Source organism: Danio aesculapii, chromosome 17, assembly GCF_903798145.1.
Source record: "Danio aesculapii chromosome 17, fDanAes4.1, whole genome shotgun sequence".
Classification (NCBI taxonomy): Eukaryota; Metazoa; Chordata; class Actinopteri; order Cypriniformes; family Danionidae; genus Danio; species Danio aesculapii.
In genome coordinates this window covers 42931895-42952287 of record NC_079451.1, presented here as the reverse complement: position 1 = coordinate 42952287, position 20393 = coordinate 42931895, and the positions used below count along the sequence as shown (strand labels likewise).

The following is a 20393-nucleotide window of genomic DNA, read 5'->3' as shown; positions in this document are numbered from 1 at the left end:
CCACACTTGAGATTCAATATCATCTCTGTGGCCCATTTTTATGAGCCATTTCGTACTCTAGTGCGTTTTTTTATAAATATAATTGGCAAGAAAAATGACTAATGCGGTCTAAGCCATAATCATTAATTAAGGCTTCAGTGCTTTTACTCGGAGCTTAAGCCTTTCTTCCAGTTATATCCTGTTACATGAGTCCTTTCATACAGGTATTAAAGCATTTCTGGATTATAGGTTTTTTTTCTTCTGGTTTTGCATTAGTTAGTTTTGCTTTACCTCATCTTAGTTGTTCAGTAATAAAAACGTATTAATTAGATCATGATCGCAGTCAGTTTATAGACATATTGAGTGCACGTCGAGTTGTGATTAATTTAATTTACATGGTAATGTTTTGTTTCATTGTAGAATTGTGTAAGTATTACAGGTCTTTCAGATCATTTCTGGAAATAATTTCTATACCAATTTTATACGTAGAGACAATTTTAAAATGTATTTTTTTATGTGATTTGTAATATATATTTTGAAATGTTATTTATTGCTATAAAAGCAAAAGTTACATATTACATTTGTAAATAGCCTGTCCTTAAATATGGCCTTCGGTCACAGGTAGGCCCACACAGAATCTGCTCGTGCAGTATTCCACAGATTTTGAGCCCATCATTGATTTTGTTTATTTACTTGTGTAAATGTGTGGAAATTCATATTTATTCAGTTTTTTAAATAAATTTCAGTAATATTATTGACTAATATGATAATATTTACTTGATTTATTTACAATATAGTTTGTACAGTAATATTTTCTGTCTTTTAGTAGATATATTATATGAGAGACTTGCTTTGTTTAACAAATGAAGTGGATCTGATTGGATTTGCAATTTAAACGTTAAATACAAGCTAAAAAGGTATTTTTTAATTTCATATATTAAGGTTTTAGTTACGATACTCCCAAAATCATTCCGCACAAATCAGCAGATTTTTACTAAAATTCTGTGCAGAAATCGCAAAAAATGTCCGCAGATTCTGTCTGGCCTATAGTCACAGGATATTCATGTACTGTCTGTTCCTAAAGTACGAACTGAGATGGGGAAAAAGGCTTATAAATACGCAGCATCTTTTGCATGGAATAATTTATAAACAAAGTTGCAGTTTAAAGAATTGATGTCACTAAATGCTTTTAAAAAGAGTATCAATGATTTAGAAATTGAAACAGGCTTGTAGATGTTTTGAATGGTTTGTTTGTCAATGTGTGATTCATGTTAACTGTCTATTGTTTTTTGTTTGACCCATCTGACATGTATACTGCCTAATCTTGGCCAGGATGCTCTTGTAAAGAGATTTTTAATCTCAATGTGTCTTTCCTGGTAAAATAAAGGTTCTAATAATAATAATAATAATAATAATTATCAGCTATTATCCCAGCTACAGTGTAGCATAATCCTTTAAAAATTACTGAAGTATTGTTTTTTTTTCCAATAATAAAGTATGTGTTGATGCATCTTGTAAAAATTTGTTACAATGTACACCTAAAAATAGGATAGAAACATAGCAGTTTAGAAATACTTAAGAAATTCTTTAAAGTCTTTTAATTTTGTAATGACCCACTAGATCATATCATTCGCCAGTTACAAAACTTTATAGTACTTTATAATACTACAATTCCGAATGAAAAACGGTGTTATATCTAGCACGTTTTCTGTTGTGTAGCAAGCAAAACTTGTCATAATGTGCAATATTGCATGCATGCTAGGATCGCTGGTCTCACTCACTTAACGTGAGGGAGTGCGTCACAGGTTGTCATTGTTCAAAAATGAACCAATGTGAATATAAAACCAACTTCAGCTCAGTAAAGCAGGCAACAGTAAAGTTTATTGTTAATCTAACAACGATATTGAATCAGGATTTTCAAAAGTTTTGATTCAGCATTTGTTTTTACTGCTGTCGTTCCCTCATGTGCACGTGAATGCGGATCTGTCTGGGTGAACCGGGGTGCGCAGATGTACAAATCTACATTTGCTGACAGACAGTTTGGGCTACTTATCAGAATTGTTGGCCTGACTATTTAATTTGATGAACATTTTTTAGTCTTATGGCTTACTCAGAAAATAAAAATACATATAAATACATTTAGATCATTTACTTTAATCATTACTATTGGAATGTGAAGAGACTTTCAACCAGCTCAACATAAAATGTTTCTGAAGGCAATCACCTACTGCACCTTTAATATTCTATTCTATTGAACTGAACAAAATATTGAACATCTTTATTTCTTTTCCCTCAGCACAATGCCCCTATCCCACAAGGTGGACGTGGAGCAATACAGTACGTAACGCAGTATCAGCATTCTAGCGGACAGAGGCGCATCAGAGTGACCACTATTGCAAGAAAGTAAGTGTTTTTATTTTATTTCAGCAAATATTTGATCATAAAGATATGATGATTATATATTCTGAATTGAAATAAATTATGTTCTTAATGAACTGGCATTCATCAAATAATTACAGAAAAACATTGTGGTTTCCAGAAAAAAGAAGCAGCTCAACAGATTTCAGGGTTTATAATAATAAAAAAAATGATGTTGAAGTTTTAGATCACAGATACAAATGACATTTTAAACATTTTATTTTAGATCAAATGTATGTAGCCATCTTATCAAACTCAACTTTTTGAACGATGACATAGCGCTATCAACCCTGAAAGTGGTGATTTTTCTTTTGTGAATCCATATGTGTCCATTTGTTTATAAACTAGTAATGATACATTTAGGAACTGGGCACAATATTGAGACTGTAGCAGTAGCGTATTCTTAGTTTGACCCTCTTCTTTACATAAGTGCCTACAAGTTTGGACTTCTGTCTCTGCACGTCTTCCATTTGTTGTCTTCAACAATCACGTCCAGTTTCCATGACAACCCAAAGATGGCTTTCCACTTTTAGAACATTGCATTTGTTTGTTTGAATCTCGATAGAGTAAATTCAATCTTGGAAAAAGACTAATGTTCCTCTTATAACTTTTTAAAAGTGGTTGAAGTATCTGAAAGAACGTTTCGGAGCTCTCTGCCTCTGTCCTGTTGCTGTTTTGAATATACTTGTAAGATTCTTTCCCTCATCCAGACAGTGAGTCAGATTGATGATGCGAAAGCTTGTGTTCGAAGGTCATTTGTGCTATAATGTGTTCTCCTTCTCCTCCACTTCAGCTGGGCTGATGCTCAGTCTCAGATCCAGAGCATCGCTGCATCTTTTGACCAAGAGGCCGCTGCTATCCTAATGGCCCGTCTGGCTGTGTACAAGGCAGAGACGGAGGAGGGCCCGGATGTTTTACGCTGGTTGGACAGACAGCTCATCCGCTTGGTGAGTCTTTCAGTGCTTCTTCTCTTTTTTTTTCCAACAGATCTCTTAGGTTCATTTATAATGTTATCAAGATGTTTTTACATCAATAACATTGTATTTTTAAGTAATGTAGATTATTTTTTAAAGTCCCTATTTTGACTGCCCCCCCATTAGAACATTTAGGGATTAGGGATTGTTGACTCTAAATGCCCACTGGTATGACTAGGGTTGGGTACCGAAACTGTTTTGCACTGGAAGGAATCAGCATATAAATTTCTGTGCCTAATTTTGGTTCCACTGGTGCTGCGACAAGGACGTAAGGAGTATGGTAAATCACGGGGCATAAACAATATATTGCTTAATGAATGTGAAACTGCCGAACTGCAGTTAGAGTCGAAAAATGAAACATTTACATAAAATTATATTGAAACGTGGATAGCGTGGTGACCAAGCGGCAACCTCCCGCTCTCTTTCGGGAGGCCAATACGGAAGTAACGGAAACTGCAATTCATCAAAATTCCCCCCTAGTCCTGGCTCCATAATAGAGCAAATTTCAATTGAGCCCACTGTTAGAATGGCCAACTTTACAGCAGAAAAAAAGGTGTTTACAGCCTGGTACAAAGAACGATTTTGGTTCATATAGCTATTATTACCCTCCATGACAACTGTGAGGGGGGTGAATTTTTTTATAACTCATTTGTTTCCTTTATATTAGGTGATATTAAGTTTGCATAATTAAAGGCGTGGTCACTTGAGTGACAGCTAGGTCTCGCTGGTCGCCGTCACTTCACCTCAGCTGAATCCGGCAGATTAGCCACTGATCTCGGCATAATTATCGTATTTTTGTTTTGTTTTACGTGGCTTTACACAGTCAGCGCCTTTTGGACTTATTTCTTACAATTATCAGATGATATGGGATGCTGTGTGCACTTAATTGTGCTCACAAACCATTCATGTGGCCTCGTTTCACATGTGAGTAAAGTTATATACTTGTATACCATCTCTATAAATGTGTGTGTTTTATTTAAGATCATTTATCATTTATAATGTTTTTTAGGGCTGTAAAGCACTCCAGAATGTGACAGATTGATTAGCTGTAGGCTCTAGTACAGTCATCTGAAGCGTTATCATACAGTGTTATGCTGGATTTCATCAATAGTCTTGCATTTACTAACACACACACACACACAAATCTGACGTGTTTGGAAGTAATTCGCGTTTTCCTCCTGTAGAAAAACGTGATAAGAACAATACTTAGTGGCTCAATGTATTACTACAGTGTTTTTGAAAGTCTAAACACTTTATTGATATAGTGTACAGCCAAGCACGTGTGGTCAGAACACAAACGAGTCGCAGGTAATAAAGTATCACGCGTTTCTCCCAAAGTAAAGTCTTGTCTGCCAGGTCTAAGCAAAGTGCCAGCAGGTGTCTGTTGCTCCGCTCACTCTCCGCCTCTTTGCCCTTGTTTGGTATCCCGCCGTGGGTGCGATGGCGCGCGAACAAAATGGCGACGGTTGGCCGCGCCTACTTGTAGCTTCTTTTGCAGTGTTCAGAAACCTATGGGTGACGTCACGGATACTACGTCCATATATTATGGTGGTGACGCAATGACGTTAATCGATCTATGTACTATAACATGTAAAACGGGATCATACAAGAAACATTCAAATAGCAACTTGTGTAAACACCTTAATCATATTAGTGTCTTATTCGGATCAAGGCAAATAATTAGATTACTGATGTCTATGTAAATGTAGTCACGAGCCCTAACCCTAGAAAAAAGGTGTTCCCTGATTTTGATGACAGCCTTTCCACAGGTTAGTAGTAAGCTAATGAAATGTTAATTGCGTAATGCAAATCTTACGTGCATGCTAAGAAACAAATGATCAAAAGAAATATATTAATGCCATTTAATTCAAAGATATAAAATATGAATTGATGTTTACTTTAAACTTTAATTATATTGTTCAATTAAAATTATTTTAAAAAGAATTTTTTTTTGTAAAAATAAAAGATTTTTCTAGAGTCATCCACCATAATTTTGTGGCTCAAAAGTATCGGTTTAGGCACCGTTTTGGTACCGGTATCATTTTGAAAAAAGTTGATTTAGCATCAGTATCGAAATAACCCCAAACAATACACAACCCTAGGTTTGACTGGCTTTAAAGGACCGCTGTGTGCCCACAATGTAAACTTTTTGCCTGTGACAGATTACATCTTTTATTAATGTACACAGCTTTGATTTCGGTTAAATACAGCCCTGAAATACCTAGTACAAACTGTTAAAACAGACAAATAGGAAATATGTAATGAATAGCAGGTAATAATATTTGGATGGTGCAACATTTGGTACTGTTGCATCCAATGTACCTTATTCTTCAATGCTGAAGTGCGCTCGTTTTTGCGATTGTTTTAGAACTTCCGATTCAGTCGCCTATAAGAGAAATAACTAGGAATAAGGAAGATGGCAGAAAATGGTCAAACTGCTAGCTCTACAAACAAGTGTTTGCATGACAATACAGACAAAAATAGAATAATATAATAAGAAAATATCAGTTTGCAACATCAAGCAGTGAAACAAGCTGTTTTTAATGTCTAAAAATAAATGGAAGGGAATGAGACCGGAAGTCTCAAGCCAAACAGATTCAAATGGCTGCGCCCGCTCATACAGTACGTGGAGAATAAGGTGAATATAGTTGGCCCATCAAGCACTATCTTGTGGTTTCAGTCTTACTAAAAATCCAGTGCTGGTCGGTGCCTGTGGTTAGTGCGTTGACACATGCACTTCCGGTGCTCACGGCGACCCAAGTTCGATTCCCGCCTCGCGGTCCTATGCCGATCTTTCCCCTCTCTCTGCTCCACATTCTTTTCTGTCAATACTCTGTACTGTCCTATACAATAAAGGTGAAAACCCCTAAAAATTAATTATAAAATAAATAAATAAATAAATGCAGTGCTGAATTGTGCCTTGTTTGTAAATGAAACACAGTGAAATTCAGTAGGGATGCACTGATATGGATTTTATTTTGTCCGATATCGATAACCAATAACTCTTAAGATTTGGAGGCCGATAATCGATATATTGGCTGTGTCTCATTTCAGAGGCTGCATCCTCCGAAGGATGCAATCGCAGTGCGCTGTGTCATCGCGGCTTGACGAAGGCTGTCTTATTTCAAAAAAATTGGAAAGCTCCTTCAAACACAGCCTCAAAATGCGTCCTTCGTTTCCCAGATAATGAAGGACACAGCTGGTTGATCCTTCGCTGCCTTGAACGTCCCAAGATTCATTGCACGCTGATAACAGCAGGACGATTTTCAAAGAAACCTCTAGTTTAAATGTATGAATTAGGTTTATTTTACTTGGAGACTAAACTCATGTTAAAAAACAAAAAGAGTCTGACATGTCTTACTAAAGAGTGATTTTACAGACAGTTTATATTTGTATGTGTACATGTATGGATCAAAGGAAACATTTCCAGCTTCTGTAAACCTAGTTTTGCCCTCAGATCACTTAAAATAAGTTTTAAAATCACTTTGAAAAAAAGACATTACAAATGTTATCAGCGCTTATTATCAGCAGCTGTTACGGTTGCCTGGTGATGAGATCTGTCCTCTGTAGGCTAGATTGTTTCATTTCAAAATGCTCGGTTCAGCCTGTGTGGACTTCGAAGGACTCACCTTTGAAGTCTGCATCCTTCGGAGGATGCAGCCTCTGAAATGAGACACAGCTATATAGCCCATAAATGTTATATAATTGTATACAGCAAACAACTGATTTTATTTTAAAATCAATAATTTCAAAATTACAAGGTGTCTATATAGACCTATATTCATTATTTCACATAAATCAGCATGCCAAAGATAAATTATTTCCTTCACATAGCAAATTTACATGTAACTTTATATACAGTTAAAGTCAGAATTATTAGCCCCCTGTTTATTTTTCTCCCCAATTTCCCAACAGAGAGATTTTTTTTCAACACATTTCTAATCATAATAGTTTTAATAACTCATTTCTAATAACTGATTTATTTTATCTTTGCCATGATGACAGTAAATAATATTTGACTAGATATTTTTCTATACAGCTTAAAGTGACATTTAAAAGCTTAACTAGGTTAACTAGGCAGGTTAGGGTAATTAGGCAAGTTATTGTATAATGATGGTTTGTTCTGTAGACTATAGAAAAAATAGCTCATATAGGGGCTCATAATATTGACCTTAAAATGGTTTAAAAAAAATTACAAACTGCTTTTATTCTAGCCAAAATAAAACAAACAAGACTTTCTCCAGAAGAAAAAATATTATTAGACATACTGTGAAAAAATTCCTTGCTCTGTTAAACATCATTTGGAAAACATTTAAAAAAGAAAAAAATTCAAAGGGGGGCTAATAATTCTGACTTCAACCGTACGATCAAACTGAATACAATCTTACATCAACAACACATGGCAAGCAACGCGTTCATAATAATCATTTAGATTACAAACAACCCAACGCGTTGTTTAGCATGTGCATTGGTGCTATTATGTTCACACATGTAATATTTTTTCCTGAGGCGATTTAAACCAAAATACACAATGGCACTCTATCAAACATATAAGGAACACGGTTACTTACTGAGTTATTAACACACAGCAGTACCACACAAAGAAAGGACAGACTTGAAGGAATAAACAATGTGAGGAAAGCTCTGTCTGAACAAGTTCAACCAACACATGCAGGCAGTTCTGTAGAATTATGTAATCTATCAGCTAAAAGCTATCGGCCTAATTTTGATATCGGACAGATAATAATAATAATAATAACATTAAAACTAGCATTTATCAACCGAGAATGATATGGCCGCCGATGTATCGTGCATCCCTAAAATGAAGCTAAAAAGCTACAAGTACTTAATGCGGTATGGAACTTCAAAATAAAGTTAATCCACTTTTTTAAATTTTGGGTTCAGGTGGAGGGCATTGTTAGCACAGTTTGGCACATATTGCTTTTTTCTGAGCATCTTTATAGTTTGTTTTTTGTGTAGACCTGTGTTTGCCCCTCATTTTTTAATTCTATTGCATGAATCAGTGGGCGGAGTTTAGACATACTGTTACACAATAAATTGGCAGATCTGTTGATCCACAGTCTGTTGTGTTGCCAGACTGGCAGAAAGTTTTGAGCTCTAAAACTTGCAGGATGCTTTTATTGTAACTGTAAAAAGGGAGTTTTTTATTTTCTCATTTTATGACCACTGGGTAAATAATCACCACCTTAACATGTAACATTACAGTCGATGCACAGCAAACTTCCTAAATATTTTCCTCAATTTACAGTGCCAGAAGTTTGGAGATTATCATAAAGAGGATCCCAACTCGTTCCGTTTCTCCGAGACGTTCTCGCTGTATCCTCAGGTACGCTTTTATCTCTCACTCTGAGACGTCACTGAATCTCACTCTATAGCATTGTGAAAATGAGGTGTTGATGTTGTTTTTGGCAGTTTATGTTTCATCTGAGGAGGTCGCCGTTCCTGCAAGTGTTTAACAACAGTCCTGATGAAAGCACCTATTACAGGCATCAGTTTATGAGGCAGGACCTGACCCAGTCTCTGATAATGGTACAGCCCATTCTGTATGCATACTCCTTCAACGGGCCACCAGAGGTAGGCATGCAAACCTTTTAACACGTTTACTGTTTGCATGATTAGACTGACTATTGAGGGTTTCCATTGAAGTGCTAGTTAAAGTGGTACTTCAGGACGCATTAATACCGGAGGCATTCATAAATATTCCTAGCAAATCTAATAAATGCTGGAGAAACACTCGTTACATAAACGCACTAAATCGCACCTCAGCAGCGTTTATTTGAACGCGCGCAAGAAGATCTGTGCGCTCTTAAAGCGGCTTATATTTGAGGGGGAAGTTTTGTGCACGTGCAGAAAAAAGTCGGTGCTCAAGCAAAGAGATCTGCATGCTCGTAGGCTACTACATAAATGCGATCTCGACTTCTAATACTGTGCTCACGACATGTGTCATTGAAATAACGCCACAGGTAGTTAGTAGATCTGTGTAAAAAAAAGGCCTGCCGCCACAGCAGGAAAAATCCTAGAGGAAACACTGAATAGTTTTCCAGTTTCATCTATTTCCTAATTTTTCATTGTGGATTTGACACCATTCAGTTACACTGAGTATGTTTACATGGACACCAATAATCCGATTTTAATACGATTAAGACAATACTCTGATTAACAGTCTACCATGTAAACAACGGTTTTTGATGAATTTTATCCGACATAGTCATAATCGAACTAAACAGAAATCGAATTAAGGCATGTGGAGTAGTGGCATTATTGAAGTGCACTACAGACATGGAAACACTGCAAACAAACTATTACAGTCATGTAGGATTTTTGACGCTTTTTGCGACAGGATAGTCTATACACACACAGCTGTTTGACACTATTCTCTGCACCTACGGAGTCAGAGAAGGACCACAGACACCTGCATCGCCAAATGTGTGTTTTTTTTTTTATACGGCTCGTGGTATCAAATTCCATTAAAACTACACTGATCCAGGAGTTCATACTCTCATCCAATATCTCATTTGTCCCAGGGGGCATGCATGAAATGTTCCTGAACAAAAGTGAAAGAGCCAAACTGAAGTTAATGTCTACAAATTAAAAATGAAACATTCGAAATGACATGAAACTCTGGAGGAAATGTGGATAGCAGTGACGCCATGATGTTAATCGAATTATGTGCTATAACATGTAAAACAGGATCCTGAAAGAAACATTCAAAAGCAACTCCTGTAAACACCTTCATCATATTAGTGTCTTATTCAGATTAAAGGCAAATCATTCGTCCACTGATTTCCATGTAAACATAGTCAATGACCAGTGTTGAATTATATGCTGTTGATTATTAGTCAGTGCAGATGTTCATAAGCAGTTCTTTTATTTACTGATTTTGGAACCAGAGAGTACTTAAACAAGACAAGTCCAACTATGCTTGAATGTGTTTTGTAATAAATGATGGAAAGTTTTGTTAATGGTGGGGGAAGAGTTCTCTCAAATGACTGTCTAATTTCTAAGATTTTTAATGCCATGGAAGCATCAGACATAAGACAGGAAATAAATGTCAAATGATGGACAATTATGTTAATGGAAGGGAAAGAGCTGAGTTAAATGACTTGACTTTTTTTAATGCTGTTGGAAGCATTATCAAACGTCAAAAACATTCCATTAACAGCAAGGAAAGTGTTAATGAGTATTGGACAGTACATCATGTGCCATGACTTGTGACTGTGAATCTAAAGTGCATTGTCATGATAACTGTGCACATGAGCTCCCCTGAGTCAACAGATTAAAATTTGCTACGTTTAATTAGTGCACTGTGATCTTATTACCATTCAAAGCTCAGACTATCATTGTTTTTAAACCCATTTTACCAAAAGGCCTGAAAGTTGCATGTATTTCTCACACATTTTGTGAGGGGGGAAAGCTTCATTGGGTTGTATAAACTTCTTTAGTTGCACTGAGTGAATTAAACATCATCAAGACGATGAGACAACAAGCAACTCACACTGACTTGTATTATTCTAATCTGCTTTAATAGAGGGCTTAATGTTTTTCCCCTGACAGTGAGACCAGAAGCAGCTGAGCTTTCAGGAAAGATGTTTATCAAAGCATCTAATTGACACTGACAGTCCAGTAAATGCTTTTGTTTCTTGTTGTTGTAGCCTGTGTTGCTGGACAGCAGCAGTATCTTGCCGGACCGCATCCTCCTCATGGACACTTTCTTCCAGATTCTGATTTACCACGGAGAGGTAAGATTGAGGAGAAAAAACAGCCTGCATTCTGCTTTCCTGCTGTGATTCATTTCCCCCGTGACTAGATAGACGTTGGTTTAGCGCCAAGTCTTTTTCATGTTTTCAATAATTAAGAACACAGTCTGCTTTCTCAGTCTCGCTATGAGAACTGTTCGATAATCTGTGCGCATGAAATCCCAGCCAGTAAACTGAAACAGGTTTAAACTTGGCTGTGTTTCAGAGGACGGACATTTTCTGATGAAACACTTGTAGGTGTCACTGAAGTACATGCTAATGAAGTGAAATTTGAAACAAATGGAGTGAGATGTTCCCATAGTCACAGCTCAGCAAATACACTTGCACCAGTAAACAAGACGAGTGTTCCGATTTGGCTTGTTGTTGTTGTGTGAGTTGTGACAGATGCACTGTGTTTTCCCCTCATGTAGACTGTGTCTCAGTGGCGTAAAGCCGGGTACCAGGACATGCCCGAGTATGAGAACTTCCGCCACCTGCTTCAGGCTCCAGTTGATGATGCTCAAGAGCTTCTACACACTCGTTTCCCCATGCCACGCTACATCGACACCGAGCACGGCGGCAGTCAGGTACAAACAACATTAAGAATGCCACTGAAATATACAGTGAAGTCAAAATGATTCACTCCTGTGATTTTTCTCTTTTTTAAATATTTCCCCAATGATGTTTAACAGAGCGAGGAATTTTTCACAGTATTTCCTGTAATATTTTTTCTTCTAGAGAAAGTCTTATTTGTTTCATTTCGGTTAGAATTTAAATGTTTTTAAAAAAACCATTTTAAGGTCAATAATATTAGCCCCCTTAAGCAATATTTTTATTCGGTTGTTTACTGAACAAACCATCATTATACAATGACTTGCCTAATTAATCTAATTAATCTCCTTTAAATGTCATTTTAAGCTGAATACTAGCATCTTGGAAAATATCTTTTCAAATATTATGTGCTGTCATCATGCAAAGAGAAAATAAATCAGTGATTAGAAATTAATTATCAAAACCAAATACTGCTGGCAGAAACAAAACAAGTCAAAACTTCACTATAATAAGCTCGCAACCTACTTCGCTATATTGTGAATTTGGTCAGTGACCCTTTATGCCACCTAATATAGGCTACACTTAATGGCTGGTCCAGCCTAAAATGTAAGATATTTATGGGGCAGATGATGTGAGATTTTGTTGCTGACTTGAAATATGTTATTTAAAGATTAGAAAGGTTTAGTAGATTAGTACGGTTTTGAGATTTCAGGATTTATTTTTTTCATTTAAATGGCTGTCTAGAGATTCAAATAAGCCCTATGAGGAAACAGACTTTTCCATAGCTCCTTTCACACATACAGACCTTTGCGGAAAATTACCAGTAATGTTCCGCAAAGGTCTGTATGTGTGAATTGGCCCTTTTTGAAAATACCGGTAAATTAATTCAAGTAGTTCATTCCACAGCCGGAATGCTGTGCTGTGTGAACGCAGAAGGAAGACTGCTGGAAAGATCGTGTTCACTCTTAGAACGTGCTGAAGTGAGACGTTTACTCCAGCCAATCAGAACACTCAGACGCATTCACATGTGCGCTGTTTATGAAAATAAAAGCCTTTAAATATTTATCCAGACACATTTAGCTGCTAGTTGTTAGTCAGATAACCTTTCTATGTTCCTTCTTAATACCAGCTGTGGAAAAATGTATTGATAAAATGCTTATGATAAACTGCTGTTGGTCTTCAAGCTCTGCTTCAGTTGCTTTACACCACATGTGTGCACGTGAAGTAGCCGATAAGCACCAGCACACACACATGTACATCTTGACATGTGAAAGTGTTCCTTCATATTTTTTTATTGAAGTTGTTCACAATACTGATCCATCCACAGAGTTTGTAATGTAGTCAAATGTTTACAAATACAAGCGCAGCCGTTTAGAGGCCATTTCTGGTTAATGATGTCAGAATTTACCGGTATTTCGGAATAGATGTGTGAATGGTCTTTTCCGGAAAAAATCTGGAATGTCCTTGTCTGTGTGAACAGTGCTGTTTTGAGTGTACCGGTAAAGTCGTTCCGGTAATTTTCTGGATATTTATTGGTATCACTGTGTGAAAGAGGCTAACGATGCCATGGGAGAGAGAACTTGTGAACAGCAGTGAACTATGATGGAATTTATCGAATAATTTAGCATGCTCATCAAAAAGTCTGGATTTTGTATTAATTGATCATGTGATGACAAAAATGGGAGCGATGGGACGGCATTATTGGACAAATCAGCAGACCGACTGCATTGCAAAACTTCTGAAATGTTGATTTGGCCATTCTAAAATCCCTCAGCCAAAGTCTATGATCAAAGTGGTTCAATAATATTACCTCCAGAACTGTCTTGTGCTCCTATACTCCAAAAAAGTGGTCTCACACATCTAAAAGTCATTGTGCATTCACAGAGAGTTACATCTTTGTCTTTTGAGGCAAAAGTAATTCATTATATAGGAAAAAGCCTACAGTGGCTTCTCTTACTGCAGAAATTACATTTTCTATTTGGCTCCAGTTTATCAGGAAGTGTTGATGCAAATGTTTTCTGCAATATTCCAGTTTTATTTCATTTGCACCGTTGAATGGAAGCATCACTTAAAGCAATAAACCACAAGCTATTGTTTCAAAACCTGCTCCATCTTAAAGTCAGCTCCAGTATGCATATGAAACAAATGAGGCTGGACTCACAGTTGATTTAATAAAATCTGACTGATCATGTCATCTCACTTATCATGTTGCTAAGTGATAATCTCATGAGCAAGAATTAATTTCTAAGGGCATCGTTTTACCTTTGCTCCAGAACCCTCTTAGTAACATTGGTGGATTATTGTGTTTGTATGATCTCTATGGCAACAGTTGTGACATAAAATATGCCCAAAAATGACATTTAGTAATTGTAATTATAAGAAACAAACAAGCCATTCTAGTGCCAAGTAATACAGTTTATTAGCCTGACTGAGGTTTATGTTTGCCAAGAAGCAGAACAAATCAAACATCATTCTTAGTATTGCAGCCAACATTTAAGTGCACTTGGCCCTTGAATATGGTGTTCAGTTGATGTCTGGTCGTGTGTATGTGAGTGACAAGGATATTACAATTTTCCATATTTAAATGAATTTTTATTTCAACGCTATAGTTTGTTTTAATTAAATGTTCTTTGTTAGTTTGACTTAATTTTTACATTTGTGATCACATTTCTATTTAGTTTTTCTATATTGAGTGTCAGTTTTAGTAAAGAGTTAACAGGTCATGTCCAGCGTCAACCAAAGCAAACTTTAATGTTTGCACAGCTTGTGTTACCTCTTGTGCAAACCTCTTAATAATACAGCTAAAATATCTGTTTGAACAGACACTGAAGCGAAAACTATACAAATGCAGATCAAACCAATTAAAGTACAAATGATGAGGAATTTAGACAAATGTGCTTGACTGATGTGTGTTGGGCTGTAAAAGCACCATCTACAGCTACTTCTCTAAACAGCCACAGGTCAGATTATTATAATATAAAATAAAATATATAATTATTATTTGATTTCAGATAAGTTCTCAGTAACTGTTGTTGGTTTCATTTAGTTTTAGTTGTTCCATTTAATGTGATTATTATTATTTTAGTTAACAATGTTTTTGGGACAACAGTCTATCTAACCAACTAACTTAAGTCTTAGCTTTCATTAATAAAATAACTTTAATGCATGGTGCACGCTATTTTACAATCACATTTCACAGCCATAGCTAATCGTTTGGTTAAAAATAACAAAAATATAAATAAAAACCAGAGAAAATCATATTTGTTTAATGCGTAATTCTGCATGAGTCGGTGCAAATATTTGTAAGTCGCTATATACAGTTTAACAAGCTAACTGTAGTCTTAGTTTACATTTAATAAAATAGCTTTGGTGCATTCTACATACTATTTTACAACCAAATTTCACAGCTAGATAACTATTAAATAACAATAAAATGTGAGCGAATCCTTTGTTTAACACAAAATCCTGCATTAGTCAGTGCAAATATTTATAAATCACTATATACAGTCTATTAACCAACTTTAGTCCTAGTTTTCGTTAACTAAAATAACTTTAATGCATGGTGCACACTATTTTACAACCAAATTTCACAGCCAGATCTAACTGTTTTGTTTAAAATAGCAGTAAAGAAAACCTGAGAGAATCATTTTTGTTTAACACATAATTCTGCATGAGTCAGAGCAAATATTTATGAATCGCTATCTAGTCTAACTAACTTTAGACTTCGTTTTCGTTAACTAAAATAGCTTTGGTGCATAGTATGCGCTATTTTACAACCAAATTTCACAGCCAGATCTAATCATTTTGTTCTAAATAACAAACAACAACAAATACATGACTCTTCTCAGATTTGTTTAACACATAATTCTGCAAATATTTATAAATCGCTATCTACAGTCTAACCAGATAACTTTAGTGTTAGTTTTCGTTAACTAAAATAACTTTAGTGCACAGTACACGCTATTTTACAGCCACATTTCACAGCCAGATCTAACTGTTTTGTTCAAAGTAACAACAGAAAATCTGAGCGAATCATATTTGTTTAACACATAATTCTGCATGAGTCAGTGCAAATATTTATAAATCACTATATACGGTCTAACCAGCTAACTTAATTTTAGTTTATGACATAACTTTGGTGCATAGTAAACCCTATTTTACAACCACATTTCACAGCCAGATCTAACCATTCTGTTCAAAATAACAAAAAATAAATAAAATCGGAGAGTCGTATCTGTTTAACACACAACTCTCTATTAGTCAGTGCAAATATTTAGAAATTGCTATCTAATCTAATTAATGAAAACTAACTAAACTAAGACTAAAGTTAGTTAGTTAGACTGTAGATAGTGATTTATAAACATTTGCACTGACTAATTATGTGTTCAATATGACTTTCTCAGGTTTTCTGTTGTTGTTATTTTAAACAAAATAGTTAGATCTGGCTGTGAAATTTGGTAGTAAAATAGTGTGCACCATGCATTAAAGTTACTTTAACTGACTTTAGTCTTCGGTAGTTTTCATTAATTAATTAAAGTAACTTTACTTACTTACAGCCAGATCTAACTATTTTGTTTAAAATAACAACAAAAAACCTGAGAAAATCATATTGAACACATAATTAGTCAGTGCAAATGTTTATAACTCACTATCTACAGTCTAACTAACTAACTTTAGTCTTAGTTTTCGTTAATTAAAGAGCCCATATTATACATGAAATAGGGTCATATTTAGGTTGTAAGGGTCTCCAACAACAGTCTAATATGCATGCAAGGTCAAAAAACACTTTGATGGTCTTATAATCTGCATTTATTTTTACCTAATTATCCCAGCGACTCTCATATGAATCGTTCAGCGATTCATGTGTTCCCAAACCCCTCCTCAGCGCGAAGCTAATCTGCGCTGATTGGACCGATGACAGCCTGCTGCGATTGGTCGACACGGACAAGGCTTCAGCGCGAGAGTGAAATGCCCAGCTGCTAATCTACAATATAAAAGTAGTCACAGTGCACATGCGCTTCATAGTGGATTTTGGCTGCCAGTGGGTGAATGTAAACACAGACGATGGACTAGAAAATACTGACGACTAACTATTTTATTGAGCAAAAAGTCCAAGAACTGGCGAGGAGGTCACAGTCTTCTTGCTCTTTTCACACACACACACACACACACACGCACACACAGGGCCTGCGCGTCCATAGAGGACCGGCTGAATAGAGAGGGCGCGGCGCTCAGTTATATCCGCGCGTTACACACACGAGGAGACACAGACACACACACACACAGGGCCGGCGCGTCCATAGAGGAGCGGCGCTCAGTTATATCCGTGAATACCCGCGCGTTACACAAACGAGGAGACACAGACACACACACACACACACACACACACAGGGCCGGCGCGTCCATAGAGGAGCGGCGCTCAGTTATATCCGTGAATACCCGTGCGTTACACACACGAGGAGACACAGACACAGACACACACACACAGGGCCGGCGGGTCCATAGAGGAGCGGCGTTCAGTTATATCCGCGAATACCCGTGCGTTACACACACGAGGAGACAATAATATTGAGCTGAAATATTTGAAACTTGACCGTTGCATGTGTGTAAACAGCTGACGATCCGTAATCAAAGCGGCACGCGTCGCGTTTTCAACATGGCTTTACACGCGATATGAGAATATAAAGAGTTAACCTGATACAGTACACGCAGTTACAAGTAACAAAACACAACTAAATACATAATTTGCAAGCTAGAGTAAACAAGGCAATAATTTTAATCGCACTTATTTACACTGGTGAAATTGGGGTAGAAACTGATCCATGATGCACTGATCCATGTTCTGACAGTCTATACTGATCCTTCCTTTAACAAACTGAAGAAGTCTTCTTTGAAAGCATGTAGTTTCCAGAAGCACTCAGAACTGCTCAAGGCTGGGCTATATTGCTGATGTTTCATCTTTGATTAGACTGTCAATAATATCCATCTGCACAGCATGACTTCATTCGACCGGTGTCTGTGTGTGTCTCTGTGTGTGTGTGTGACTTTTTTTTCTGTTAGTGGGCGGGGCCGCAGGTTTCAAATCTCCCTGGTTTGCGCGCCCAACTACTTGTGTTTCGTAGCTGCGTCATCGCGAAACACCTAATGACTCGTTATCAAGACGACTCGTTTGAAGCACTATGAGTCGACTCTTTTATAGATGAATCAATAGTTTTAAACACTGTACACTTACAGATTTAAGCCTTAGCTGGATATTTCACTTCACTTAGAGCTGTGTTACACACTACATGGAAGGGCATTTTCAAAAACCCATAATATGGGCTCTTTAAAGTAACTTTGGTGAATGGTGCACACTATTTCATGACTAAATTTCACAGCCAGATCTAACCATTTTGTTTAAAATACCAAAAAAAAAAATTATAAACCTGAGAGAGTCAAATTCTGCATTTGTCAGTGCAAATGTTTATAAACCACTATCTAAAGTCTAACCAGCTATCTTTAGTCTTAGTTTTCGTTAAATAAAATAACTTGAATGCATGGTGCACACCAAATTTCACAGCCAGATCTAACCATTTTGTTCAAAATAACAAAAAATAAATAAATAAATCTGAGAGAGTCATATTTGTATAACACAGAACTCTCCATTAGTCAGTGCAAATATTTAGAAATGGCTATAGTCTGACTGACTTTAGTCTTAATTTTCGTTAAAGTAACTTTGGTGCATGGTGCACACAATAATACAACCAAATTTAACAGCCAGATCTAACCGTTTTGTTTCAAATAACAAACAAAAGACCTGAGAGAATCCTATTTGTTTAACGCATAATTCTGCACGAGTCAGTGCAAATGTTTATAAACCACTATCTAAAGTCTTCCAGCTAACTTCAGTCTTAGTTTTTCGTTAAAATAATAAATAAATAACTTGAATGCATGGTGCACACTATTTTCCAACCCAATTTCACAGCCAGATCTAGTCGTTTTTTTGTTAAAAATAACCCAAAAAATAATCAATCTTGGAGTCGTATTTGTTTAATGCATAATTCTGCATGAGTCAGTGCAAATATTTATAAACCAGCTCTCTCTCTCTGTTCTCGAGCCTTGATTAACGACGGCTCAAATGAAATGTGCAACTTTGAAAGCTGTTGTTCCGACAGCTCTTCTGTCAGCTTCTACGCTTCGGTGACTCGCCCTCGAGATGTTTTAAACGCTGCTTGTGAATAAATGACTGTAACGGGTCATCAACACTCAGCTTCTGCTTTGCATATTAACCGTTTTGAAGATGCATCAAGATTTATTTCTTCTCTCCCTCCAGGCTCGTTTCCTCCTCTCCAAAGTCAATCCTTCTCAGACTCATAACAACATGTATGCATGGGGTCAGGTGAGTGCTGTAGATCTCACAAGCACATTTCCCTCCGCCAGCAATATTGATTAGTCTGCTGTAACAAGTTGTTGTTATACAGCTCCATAAACACGTCTGGGCTTGTTCTAATATTGTATTACCCGCACCGCCGCTGATTGAATCACACTTCCTCTGTTTGTGTAGGAGTCTGGCGCACCCATTCTGACAGACGACGTGAGTCTTCAGGTGTTTATGGATCATCTGAAAAAGCTGGCGGTCTCCAGCGCCGCATAAAAGCTTTCTCTCATCGGTAACACACAGCCAGCAGGGTCACATTGGCACTGCCCTCAGTTTTTGTTTCCTATTTACATCATGCATAAATGGAGCACAGATTTCAGAAGAGAGATTGAATCAATCGTGAAGGAGCGTATGATTCGTAATGATTCATTGAGAGGCTGTGTTTGTCATAACACTACATCAGGGCAAGATGTTTGTTACTGTTTAAATCAGAACACACTTCTTTAGCTGTGTGTCGAGGGTTAGTTCACACTAAATGAAAATGTACTCATTTAACCTCAAGTGCTTCTAAACCTTTCTGTTGAACTCTAAAGAAGATATTTTGAAGAAAGTTGAAAACCTGTAACCATTGACTTCCATAGTGGGGAAAACAAGTATTATGGGAGTCAGTGGTTACAGGTTTTCAGCATTTTTCAAAATATCTTTTGTGTTGAACAGAAGAAACTCCTAAAAGTTTGAAACAAGTAAATAATGACAGAATGCTCATTTCTGGATGAGGTATCCACTATTTAAAGAAATAGTTTAAATAAAATTATTATTTAGTTGATATTTTCACACTAAATGAAAATTAACTCACTATTTACTCATCCTCACGTGGTTCTTAATCTGAGTTTCTTTCTTCTGTTCAACACTAAAGAAGATATTTTGAAGAAAGCTGAAAACCTGTAATCACTGTGACTCTTCTGTTCTAGGAAAGACAAATACTATGGGAGTCAATGGTTACAGGTTTTCAGCATTGTTCAAAATAGCTTCTTTTGTGTTTTACAGAAGAAAGAAACTCATAAAAGTTTGAAACAAGCAAAGGATAAGGAGTAAATGATGACAGAGTTTTCGTTTATTTATTTAAAGAAATAGTTTACACACACAAAAAAATATTTAGTTAATATTTTCACACAAAATGAAAATTACTGACTATTTACTCATCCTCACGTGGTTCTAAATCTGAGTTTCTTTCTTCTGTTCAACACTAAAGAAGATATTTTGTAGTAAGCTGTAAACCTGTTACCAGAGACTTCCATAGTAGAAAAAAAAACAAATACTATGGGAGTCAATGGTTACAGGTTTTCAGCATTTTTT

General features: G+C 36.4%; 1 protein-coding gene across 1 annotated transcript in view; it reads left to right on the top strand.

Annotated features, from left to right (window-relative positions):
• sec23a (Sec23 homolog A, coat complex II component) overlaps positions 1 to 19848 on the top strand; it is a 45967-nt gene extending 26119 nt beyond the window's left edge. The window contains exons 13-20 of the mRNA XM_056476563.1: positions 2276 to 2382; positions 3191 to 3344; positions 8641 to 8718; positions 8805 to 8966; positions 11045 to 11131; positions 11560 to 11715; positions 18993 to 19058; positions 19224 to 19848. Coding sequence (XP_056332538.1) covers positions 2276 to 2382; positions 3191 to 3344; positions 8641 to 8718; positions 8805 to 8966; positions 11045 to 11131; positions 11560 to 11715; positions 18993 to 19058; positions 19224 to 19313 — 900 coding nt within the window. The 3' untranslated portion in view covers positions 19314 to 19848. The remainder of the gene's footprint in view (positions 1 to 2275; positions 2383 to 3190; positions 3345 to 8640; positions 8719 to 8804; positions 8967 to 11044; positions 11132 to 11559; positions 11716 to 18992; positions 19059 to 19223) is intronic.
• Positions 19849 to 20393: the final 545 nt, after the last annotated feature.